Source organism: Salarias fasciatus, chromosome 4 (genome assembly GCF_902148845.1).
Source record: "Salarias fasciatus chromosome 4, fSalaFa1.1, whole genome shotgun sequence".
Taxonomy (NCBI): Eukaryota; Metazoa; Chordata; class Actinopteri; order Blenniiformes; family Blenniidae; genus Salarias; species Salarias fasciatus.
In genome coordinates, this window is record NC_043748.1 from 17,182,401 (window position 1) to 17,194,319 (window position 11,919).

The 11,919-nt window shown below is 42.9% G+C and overlaps 1 protein-coding gene across 1 annotated transcript; it reads left to right on the forward strand.

Annotated features, from left to right (window-relative positions):
• The first annotated feature begins 514 nt into the window (after positions 1-514).
• Positions 515-10,921, forward strand: LOC115386861 (adhesion G protein-coupled receptor E1-like). Its single transcript, XM_030089309.1, has 13 exons — positions 515-593; positions 2,547-2,693; positions 2,902-2,979; positions 3,537-3,566; positions 4,128-4,300; positions 4,389-4,595; positions 7,740-7,943; positions 8,044-8,285; positions 8,370-8,436; positions 9,200-9,291; positions 9,615-9,774; positions 10,098-10,154; positions 10,294-10,921. Exons 1-13 carry the CDS (start codon positions 515-517, stop codon positions 10,378-10,380), a joined length of 1,623 nt encoding a protein of 540 aa, XP_029945169.1. The 3' UTR covers positions 10,381-10,921.
• The last annotated feature ends 998 nt before the right edge of the window (positions 10,922-11,919 follow it).

Here is an 11,919-nt window from a genome sequence, read left to right on the forward strand (position 1 = left end):
CACTTCATGCCACTAGGTGTGCTGTTTGCATGTTCAACCTTGTTTTACACAGACACCACAGAGGAAGAAGGGCGCTGCAGCGCTGCAGGCTCTCTCTGCACGTTGTTAGCGGCAAGGTAATAAGGCATGGTAATATGTTCAATGATGCGATGCACCGTCATTTTCAGTAAAAGAGAAGAACTGAACGGTCGTTAGTTAAACTGTATCACAAGTAGTTCCTGTACTCAAAAGACCAGATTCCATGCGGATCGGTGTGCTAGCAGCAGTGCGGCGTGGAGCAGCCTTTCCTGTCACCAGCAGCCTCATCTTCAGAGGATAACGCCGAGGCATGGCTGACTTCATCTGCTTCGCTTCCCTCGGCTCCACGTTCATCTCTGTTTACTTCTCAGACAACTTACAGGCGGAAGCGGAGCGGCGCTCTTCCTGCATGCAGTGTAGGACCGAGGGGCGGGGGAGGGGCGCAGCGGTGTGGTGCAGCGCGATGCTGCATCGGGAGCCGTGAGTGGGGTGCTGGATGTGTCTGGATCTGTCGGCGGGCCTCATGATAACAGCCAAAGATCTGTGTTTCCTTCATATGTTTGGCCACTCCACATGTGATCCAGAACTATTTACTATGACCGTAGCCTGCACAAATGCATGTGGAAGCTGATCTACAATCAGAAGCTGTAATCATCGTTTTGTTTGCATCTGTATTGAACTCGTTTGAGAAAGACCATTTTGCGTGATTATGTAATTTTGCATGCTTTATTTTGGATGCCACTGCATTAGGTTCTCCCTGGGTAATTTCCTAATTTATTCACCGTGAACTTTTCTTCTTCAGATATTGACGAGTGTCTGGAATCAGTTATTTGTGGTCCTGATTCTGTCTGCACCAACACACCTGGAACTTACAGCTGTGCCTGTGAAGTGGGCTATGTTCTAATCAACCCAAATGAAGATTTCTCCGAGAGCAACATCTGCATTGGTATTGATATGTTCTTTTGAAGCCAAAATCATTTTCATTGCTCATTTCTATTATGTATTGGTAATTTCTTAGGCGGCAGTAACATGATTGATGAATGAGAAGCATCTTTAAAGGAATACTCCGAAGATTTTGGACCCACGCCCTATCCCGATCATTTACACAGTGAGATAAGTTCATAAATACCTTTATTGTGTCCGTTCCTCCAGCCGCGGGCTCCCAGCTGTTAGCATCGTAGTTAGCTTAGCTCAACTACGGCAGGTGAAGAGGAAACAGAGCTGGACTGACAAAAGTTGGCAAAATACTCCTTCCAGTGGTCCAGGAGATGGCCTATTAGCACGTGAAGTAAATCTGAATGGTTATGAAACATTTTAAAAGACGTTTTTTCCTTTTCAATACATTAAAATAACGTGTTGACACACACAGATCTGCACAAGCATAGTGCTCTGCGGAAGGATATACCGGCGCACAGCGGCTGAGTCTATGCTTCTACTGCTGTGCTCCGGTATATCCTTCTGTGGAGCACTGCGCATGCGCAGGTCTGTGTGTATCAAAATGTTATTTTAATGGATTGAAAAGGATAAAACGTCTTTAAAATGTTTCATAACCATTCGGATTTACTTCACGTGCTCTCCTGGACCACTGGAAGGAGTATTTTGTCCACTTCTGTCAGTCCAGCTCTGTTTCCTCTTCACCTCCCGCAGTTGAGCTAAGCTAACTACGATGCTAACAGCTGGGAGCCCGCGGCTGGAGGAACGGACACAGTAAAGGTATTTATGAGCTTATCTCACTGTGTAAATGATCGGGATAGGGCGTGGGTCCAAAAGTCTTCAGAGTATTCCTTTAGGGTTGGAAGCACTCCGAGAGCATTGATAAAGAAAAATATTTCCACTTGTCTTTTCAACACATAGTTGAGGAATTTGGTGGATTTCGTTGATGCGCACACTTGTGGAAAATTGATTCTCTCTGATTCAAGCCCAAAAGCAAAGCAGTCATTAACTGACGCGACTCACCAAGAACAGGAATGCATCCTAAACTCATAAAAGTTGACCGTCTGTCATGAAAGAATATGAACGATATAAAGCTTTCAGTGACTCATTATGGGTTTTTGTAAACTAACTTAAATCTATTGTAAGTTTGAATTACAGTTAACAGTCTTAGTTAACAGTCAAAACTAACAGAATATCTTTTGCTCTTGTTCAAAGTCTAATTTGCATTCCCTTGAAAGGAATTCAACGGTAACATATACTCATTAAGTTACACCATTGCAGGTTTAGTTGGGTAACCTGCTAATGTACTGGATGATCTGAGACTATTCATAGGGCTAATCATCTTCTCAAAAAAGGGATTATCTAAAACCCTTGTGTAAGTCGAAAAAGGGGTCCCCTGTTAACGTACAAAGTTTGCTTCAAAGGAAATGGTAAATATAAAAAGGTATATTTATGGGAAGTCAGGAAGATATGAAGGTTTTCTGTTTCAGAGTATGCCTTCTTGTCTGCAGTGAACGACTGTGTATTCCTTGTCATATTTGTTGAAACATGTAGCCCGACCAATGCATTGATTTTTTTTTTTTTTTCCCCCCCAGATGTTGATGAATGTGCTGAAAATGAGACAATCTGTGGGCCTAATTCAAATTGTGAAAATTTAGATGGCTCCTACTTATGTATCTGCTTTCCTGGTTTCCGAGAGACTAAGCAAGGTGTCATAGCCAGCCTTACCAACCCATGCACAGGTGCACAACTTTGTTTGGAACATATACTCTGGTTATACTGCAGTTAAGTACAGTGTATCGATGGCATGATTTACAAAGATGCGTGTGTGTGTGTGTGTGTGTGTGTGTGTGTGTGTGTGTGTGTGTGTGTGTGTGTGTGTGTGTGTGTGTGTGTGTGCGTGCGTGCGTGCGCACGCGTGTGTGCGTGCGTTTGTGCTTCCTTCTACAGATATAGATGAGTGCAATGAGGATCCTGATGTGTGTGGAAAAAAGGCTGTGTGCACAAATGCAGAGAGCACGTTCTACTGTTCGTGCGCTGATGGATTCTACCCCTCTACTGGAATCTTGTGGGAAACGGGCATCTCAATTTGTAAAAGTCAGAAAAGTTATATATATGTTATATAAGAGTATTTTCATATTTGTGAAAGTGTAAAATCCTCATGCACAAAATTCTTCTGAACTCCTGTCAGGTCTGACTGTGATTCTCGATGGGATCACTCCACCTGAGGTAGGACACAGTTACTGTTGGAAGAAAAACACTTTTCAATAAATTCAAAGGTTTCAGGAATGACATGTGAGGTGTGATAAATATGTACTCTGTTCACACCTTGATTGTAGGGTGTGACTAAAGAGAGAGCTTTCCTTGACACAATGGGACAACAGCTTAAGGACAACAAAGGCCTCATCTTGCCACCAGGGGTATGTAGTCATAATCCTCTATTGACACAGAGCAAAGTCATAGAGTACTGTGTTTTAGTAGGTAAATATATGGAAATTGTAGACAGAAACTTATACTGCAGTGAGCATATGGCTTTTATGTTTTTTTCACCCTGTTTCACCTCATTGTTCTTTATGTTGTTGTAGACTGTAGCAAGCTGCTTTTCAGCCTCAATGGTAAGCAACATTCCACAAAATGAGATGAAGAGCCTGCACTTCGACTTCTACTTGTGTGTTTGCTTGTTCATTAATGACAACCTTTATCTGTAGGGAGTGTCAGGTGTGGGGACAGGTGACACAACAGCAACTGTGAGTAGTGATGGAGATGGGGAAACTGGCTCTGTGATTCTCGGCCTCTCAGACCTTCTGATTGCTGCAATGGTTTCACCGACTGAAAACAAAACGGAAACAGCCATACAGACTTCAACAGTGGGTAAGAGATGTTTCACAGGGAGCTGGATAAGATAAAATAAGATAAAATGTTGGGTAAACATCGAACTTAAAGATTTGTATCCATGTCCAAGATCTGAGCTTACTGGCAGTCGGTCCAGGAAGTCATGAAAACAGAAGCACAACCCTCTCTACCAAAGCCCAAATGATGGAAATCAACTTACAGGAACTCGCTAGTGCCAACAATGGTAAGAGAATTAAAGCCAATAACTGCCAGAATTTCACGAACATCAAAAGCCTTTGAACAACTTCATTGCTATATGTACTTTGTGATGTGATCCCTCTCAGGATCTGCAGCAGTTGCTTTCATGACACTGAATGGAATGGAGAGTCTTTTAAGTCACAAATACCTCCCAACAGAAAACAGAACAGAGATGTATTCTGATGTTTTCACTGCCATATTACCCATCAACAACACTAACCTCACAGAGCCCGTCAACTTCACCATCCAACATAAGAAGGTACACCTGTTGCAACAGGATCAAAGACTTGAACAATGAAAAAATAATAATGAATTAAAAATAAGTAATGTATTTATTGTGTTTGCAGAAGGTACCTGAATCTGGAATGGTAACATGCGTATACTGGGTTGAAAAAAGTAAGAACTCTGAAGAACAGCAGGACATTGAAGAAAAAGAGGAGAAAGCAATGCATTGGTCTGTCGAGGGCTGCTGGGTTTTGTACTCTGATGAAAACTGCACAGTGTGCAGCTGCTCTCACCTTTCTACTTTTGCCCTCATCATGCAGATTGGGGAGGTAAATGCAATTTCAATATACAGGGTAACCTTGTGTATCTTAGACTGAAGACACATTTCGGTAATTTGACAATGGTGATGGACAGACATACTGGCCTTTCTCGTATCTGTTATATATGTGCCCATCCATTATCAACCGCTTATCCAAGACTAGTTTGCCGGGGCACAGATGCCCTTACTTTCCCGTTCCCTGTCACTTCTTCCAGTTCTTCCGGAAGGATGCCGAAAAACATAATCTCTCCAGCGTGTCCAGGTTTTCCCTGGGGCCTCCTCCCGATGGGCCATGAAAAGATCACCTCTCTTGGGAGGTGTCCTGGAGGTGTCCTGGAGACATCCATAACAGTGCCCAAGCCACCCCAGCAGCCTCATCTCGATGTGGAGGAGTAGCGGCTCTACTTTAAACTCCTCTCTTGGAACTGCTGACCCTCACCCCCACTGCTTGACACTTGGCTGCAAACCATCCCAGTGTTTGCTGTGGGTTCAGGCTGGATAAAGCCAAGAGGACCACATCATCTGCAAAAAGCAGAAATGAAATCCTGTGGTCCCCAAACCTGGCTTCTCCGAGAAATTCTGTCCATAAAAGTTATGAACTGACCCAGTGACAATGCAGAACTGCCAGAGTCCAGCATGCGGCGAGAACAGGCCTGACTTAAAGCCAGCAATGTGGACTGGACTCCTACTTCATACAGACATTGGATGCCCTTAACAAGGGGCCACAGACTCCATCCTCCCAAAGCACCCTTGGACAAGATACCATGAGGCATGTCTTTGAAAGGCTTCCCCAAATCCACAAAACACAATGGACCGGTTGGGCATACCATGGACCCTCGTGCACTCTATTTAGGGTATCAATCTGGTCCAGTGTTCTGTGACCAGGGCGAAAACTGCGTTGTTCCTCCTGAAACCGAGGTTTGACTATGGGGCCAATTCTCCTCTTCAGTGCCGGAATGGACTGAGGTGTGTGATCCCTCTATAGTTGAACCACACTGTCTGGTCACACTTTTTATCAAGAGGAAGCAAGACTCCAGTCTGCCATCCAGACGCACTGTCCCCAAGTGTCACGCAATGTTGCAGAGACATGTGAATCAAGACACTCCCTGCACACCCAGAGACTTAAGGTACTGAGGATGAATTTCATTCACACCTGATGCCTTGCCACCGAGGAGCTTCCCAACCACCTCGGTGACTTCAGCTTGGGTGATGAATGGATCCTCGTCTGAGACCATTATCCGTCAGCTGCTTCAGGAATCCAAAGACTCAATTGGATTCCTTCTTCAGCTTGACAACATCCCTTACTTCTGGAGACGACCGCGAAGGAAGCCCCGGACCCGATGGCTTGACGTCGTTGCGGGCGACCTCCAACAAAACAGAGTTGCTGTGGAGGATGCAGAGCAGCTGGCACAAGATTGCCAGCAATGGAAAAACCTGGTTTATCTGGTCAGCTCAATGCACCGGGACGGGATACCCTGACCCTCGCTGGAGCATTAACTGAACCTTACTTCTGGTGTCCACCACCGGGTTTGGGGGTTGCCACCAAGACAGACACCGGAGACCTTATGACTACTGCTTTGACGAGCTGGTGCAATAGAAGTGGGGAACTTGGCCCACTCACACTCAATGTCCCCAGTCTCCCTCTGGAACTGGGAGAAGCTCTCCCGGAGGTGGGAATATAAAACCAAGCTGATAGATTGTTCCATCAGACGTTCCCAACAGACCTTCATAATACATTTAAGTCTGCCAAATATGTCTGCTGTCCTCTGCCACCAGTGGATTCAACTCACCACCAGGTGGTTGACAGCTCTGCTCCTCTCTTCACCCAAGAGAATGACACAACAACAAATTCCATCATTGACCTCTGGCCTAGGGTTTCTTGGTGCCAAGTGTAGTTATGGAAACCCCTGTGCTTGAACATGGTGTTTGTTATGGACAAACTGTGACTAGCATAAAAGTCCACTAACAAATAAAAACTTGGGGTCAGACTGCGGAGGCCATACATCCAATCACCCCTGTCCAGGTCTCGCCGTTGCTTCCCATGTGGGCTCTGAAGTCCCCCAGGTATAACAATGAACTCCCAAGTCGGAGCACTGTCCAGCACCCCTTCCAGGGACCCCAAGAAGGCCAGATACTCTGCACTGCAACATTCACAACTGTGAGGCACCTGTCCCTGACTTGAAGGAGCAGGGACACAACCCTCTCATTCACTGGGGTGATTTCAAGCACATATTACCTGAGCTGTGTAGCAATGAGCACACCCACACCAGTCTGCCATCTCTGACCACAGGCAATGCCAGAGAAATGGAGAGTCCAGCCTCTATCCTGTTCTTGGGTCCCAGAGCCCAGGCTGTGTATAGAGGTGAATCTGACCATATCTGGCCAGGACCTCTCAACCACTCTCACAAGCTCAGGCTCCTTCCTTCCCAGAGAGGTGACATATCATTTCCCAAGGGCCAGTCTCTGTGTTCGGGGATCGGGTCGCTGGGCAGCCTGTCATCGGCTGCCACCCAATCTATACTGCACCCAGCGTCTTGTGGATCCCTCTGCTGGTGGTGAGCCCACTGGAAGTCAGGCCCACATCGTCCAAGATCCATGGCAATGGCCCGGTCACCAGGCACTCCCATGTGAGCCAAAACTGCAGGGTGGGGCCCTGGCAAGACCATACTTGGCAACATCACTGTCGTTGTTCTGGTTTTCTTCGGGGGCCTTTCAACTGCCTTTGGTCTGGCCCATCACTCAGAACCTTTTAACAATGGGAGACCTTACAAGGGGCTTGAAGCCCCCGACAACATAGCTACTGGGACCATACGGGCACTCAAACTCTATCACCACGATAAGGTGACAGTTCAGAGAGAAGGCTATAGATTTCATTCATATTCATAAAATGACAACAAAATCAAACAAAACAAAACAAAACAAAACTTTGAGAACAGAACCTTGAATTTACCAATATTACAAAGTCAAGATAAATAACTCCTGGTTAGGTCTTCAAATAAACTCACATCCATGTTAAAGCTAGATAGATCACTCATCTTGTACAATGTTATTTGCAAATAAGTCAGCCCATCATTTTATAATTTTTTTGTTGTCGTGAAATAGAAATTCATCAAGTATGCCCAGAATCTCGGTTTCTCTCCCCTTTTTTTTCCAGCCTCCTCCAGAGAGTGATTTCTTGGAGTGGTTGAACAGAATGTGTGTGATTGTGGGACTGTTCTTCTTCGCTTTGGCTGTGTTCACCTTCCTCCTGTGCAGCTGGAACCCCAAAATCAACAACACAGCCCGTCTTCACCTCTGTCTCAACCTGGGCCTGTCTCATCTACTACTGCTCTGGAATGACAGATACCTTGAGGATGAGGTGCAGGAAAACCATCATACTGCTTCGTGATTTTGCAGTCAAAATAAAAATTCACCAGGCAGTTACTCAGTTTTAATACACTGCCTCTGTGTCTCTCTAGCTGGCCTGCACTGTCATGGCAGGAATACTTCACTTCTTGGTTGTTGCCAGTTTTGTGTGGATGCAGTTGGAGGCCTTGCAGCTCTACTTGCTTGTACGAAGACTCTCCAAAGTGCAGGTTATCCAGAGAGATGGCCTGCCCAAGCTACTTCTGTACCTGGTTGGTTATGGGGTTCCCTTTGTGATCGTGGGTGTTTCTGCACTGGTATATTCTGATGGATATGGAGCTACTGAGGCAGAAGCGTAAGTCAGACATCAATATCTGTATTTTAGCCATATCCTGATGTTTATCATGTCTGATTCAAGATTTGTTCTTTGTTGTTGTAGGTGCTGGCTCTCAAGACAGCGCAACTTCAACTGGGCTTTAACAGGCCCTGTGATCACAATCCTTGGAGTGAGTCTGCTTCCTATTAGCGATGAACATCCAATATGTTTACATGTCTAACTTGTAAGATTTGTTTAGCATCAGACTGCTGAGACAGTTTTGAATCACTCATCTAGTATTGTAAGGTTACCCAGGTTTCAAAGGCTCTCAATAGCTTGCTGGATTTAAGGTCACAAACATTTATTCTGGTGCTTCATTCATTCTCTATGGGAGGCTTGTGAATCAGCTGTCAAAGGGTTGAAGGGAGAAAAGAGTTGGGATTGTAAACGTTGAAAAGCACAAAAAAATCAAGCTTGTACTTGGATTCTGAATAGTGATTTGCCCTTAAACTGCAAATAGAGGTCGATTTGTAGTGTCCAAGATTGATCGTTTTAGATCAAATTACAACTGTAAAAAGTTGAAGCAGCTTGATACACAGTAACACTCATGAGTTTTTTAACGGTCATAAAAAGCCTCCTGCAACAAATACAATTTATTGTCCATGAATCAACCTTTGAAGTCTACGTTCTTACTTCAAAACACATCTGAAAAACACTGTATTGCCGACATTTGACCATCAGTTACCACTTGGTGTGAGGCAAACAATTATTTGATCTTTTCTGATTTGTTGAAGTGCCTTGAATTAGTCTGCAGGAAAGATAAATCTCATCGCCTACAATAGTAAAGATTATTCAGTAAATAGAAGGATGCACAGGTCAGAGCAAAGGTCTATCCCTTCAGAAATGGTAAAGTGCGTCATTCTGCATGTGCTTGTTTGTTTTTTCTTGATAAGATGAACTGGATAATATTCTGTGCCACTCTGTGGAGCCTGAGACCCACTTTGGCCAACATGAAAAGTGACGTTTCTCAATCCAAAGACACGAGGTACGAGTACTCATTCTTATTCAAATCTTATATTCTTTTCATTAAAGTACCGTCATTATTCACTTAGAATAGACATGTGATAATCCTTTACTCACTTGCAAAATATTACTTTAAATATATTAGGAACTCCTGTAAATATGAACCACGAGCAAAGTATAATATAAAGAGAAGAAGAGAATAAGATTTTTATTTTCTTTAGTTATAGTGACTCTGAGAAAGAGTTTGGGAATGTAATTTATTCAGGGTAGATTTTATGCTAGTAATTGCTTTGAGATTGAAACAAAGCAAAAGAAAACAGTCTGTAACTCTGTGTGTTTTTATAGGTTGATCATATTTAAAATCCTGGCCCAGTTTGTCATCCTGGGCTGTACGTGGATTCTGGGTCTGTACCAGACAAACCTTTTCTTCCAGGTTCTCTTCATCATCCTCAACTCCCAGCAGGGCACCTTCCTTTTCATTGTGCACTGTCTGCTCAATAAGGAGGTAGTCTTCTCCTGATCTCTCTGTATATTTTTTGATTAAGTTTGATTCTTTGAAGCATCTCGATTAACCACTGACACTAGCCCAGTAATGATAATACAAAGAAATCAATATTGCAATGTTAAGTTGCCATTGTGCTCTTGTTTTACCCAACAAATCAAATCAAATCAAAGGTCATCAATCTTTATTTGTATAGCACCTTTCATACACTTAAAAGCAAGACAAAGTGCTTTACATCTCTCCCTTTCTCGATATACATATACTGTATACACATGTTTAGTGACACTGCTTTTTACTCCTAAAGTGATCAAATTTTTGTGTTCCAGGTGCGCGAGGAGTACATAAGATGGTTGACATGCTCCTGCAGAAAAGACAGATCAGTGGTGAGTTTCTAAAAACAAAAGCTATCAGGCGGTGCCAGACAGACTGACTTTCATTGTCTGAGCATACACAACATTTAATCTACGGCAGTAAAACAATCAAACATTGTATACAAATTATAATGATTATTTCTTCCTGCAGACTGATGAGCCGTCAGTCACTGAGGGCTGCGACAAGACAGAGGATCCGGGAGGTCCGAGACAACAGGATCCTGAGAAGTCCCAATGAAGATTAGAATTATCAAAGACAGCATAACACATTCAAGCTATGTATTTTGATTATTTTCTTGATTATTTATTATTATTTAGTACCTTTACTTGTGTTACAGTTGTGGTTTAGCTTTGTCACTGTCAAAAGACTCAAGGAAAATTTGACTCGATTAAGTCTGAATGTCATAAATGCTAAATAAAGAAGAAGAAAAATGCAAACCTATTCCAATTATATTAATGCAATGATGCTCAGGGCTTTTGAGACGTTCGGCACATATCTCAGCTTTAATGAGTCTCTCGTAAATTACTTTTGGTGATTAGCACAGTGAGCACTGCATATTAATGAGCATAAAACCATGATAATAGAAGTTCTCACCATGTTGTACCACAGTGGGAAGGCTTGTTAAAACTGGCAACATCTCCCCACCTGATTTGTTTGGGAAACTTGCGTCTGCTCACACCCTCGGTTGTGTTTCCATCTAAACAAACACGCTTTGCTCAGACGAAAACATTCATGTGTCAGATGTTTCTTTTTCTTTCCATTTGCATTGCATTTACGTGAGAGATGGGACACTTTGACGTGAGCTAAACTTTCCAAGACAAATTCGAGTGACAAGAAACCCAAACACGTTCTCTGTCATTTACATCAACATTTACCTCACGTGGATCTTAACAAACATAAATGAGGTAAAATACAAAAAAAAAAAAAACCTTTTTTCTTGTCTTCTTGCTACAAATCATGTGTATCTCCTCATGATTTGCAGTCTGAAACTGAAGAGGACCGCTCACTATCGTTTATCATCGTTTGACAGACATTATTAATATGAGCCCTTTTTACACCTTTATCAAAACTTTTAGGATATTCTCTTTCAGGTAAACAAATATTGCACAGTCTTAAAGGGTTTATTAATCAGTTTTGGTTGAGCTATTTACAAGCAACAAAATGTGTCTTTTGCTGGAATATACTGTCACTTCAAAGTTTCCTGATGACTTGCTGTAAGCTTGTCCTTAAACATTTTATTAGTAAATCAATGACGTTTATGACTGCTCATTATCCTGCTTACACTAGAGGTTTAGAAGTGCATATTAAATCTTTATGTGACTGGCTGCACTAAAATTATTATCTTTCAGGAGATAAGATGGAGTGGAAAATGATTTAGAAAGAAATGACACAACAGGCCAGAAATCGAGATTTTATCTGAGTTTTAAATCGTGTGGCTGGACAGAGGTGAGGCAGGACAGGAAGCTATTCTCTGCATTTACATTAATATTGCAACATTATTTACATTTGATGACAGTGGAGCTGATCGACTATCGAAGACAGATGACCTCTACGGAGCAATGCAATGTCAAATTTGTAATTTTTGGAGATTCTAATTTATATCAAACTGGGCGTGATGTGAAACCCGGCATGTGAGCCAGTTGGCAAAGCAGAGTATTAATCATAGGAATCAGCTGGTGGTTAATAAACCTGCACTGCATCAATTGAGCCTCTCCCCTTCAGAAAAATAACGAGCACTTACCAAACATTCAATACAACCATGATGAATGGATTAAG

Excerpts from the sequence above, each read along its gene's own strand:
- LOC115386861 (XM_030089309.1), top strand. The coding sequence starts at position 515 with ATGTGTCTGGATCTGTCGGCGGGCCTCATGATAACAGCCAAAGATCTG. Across the intron at positions 2,694-2,901 it reads CCTTACCAACCCATGCACAG|ATATAGATGAGTGCAATGAG; the intron begins GTGCACAACTTT and ends TTCCTTCTACAG. Across the intron at positions 4,301-4,388 it reads TCACCATCCAACATAAGAAG|AAGGTACCTGAATCTGGAAT; the intron begins GTACACCTGTTG and ends TTGTGTTTGCAG.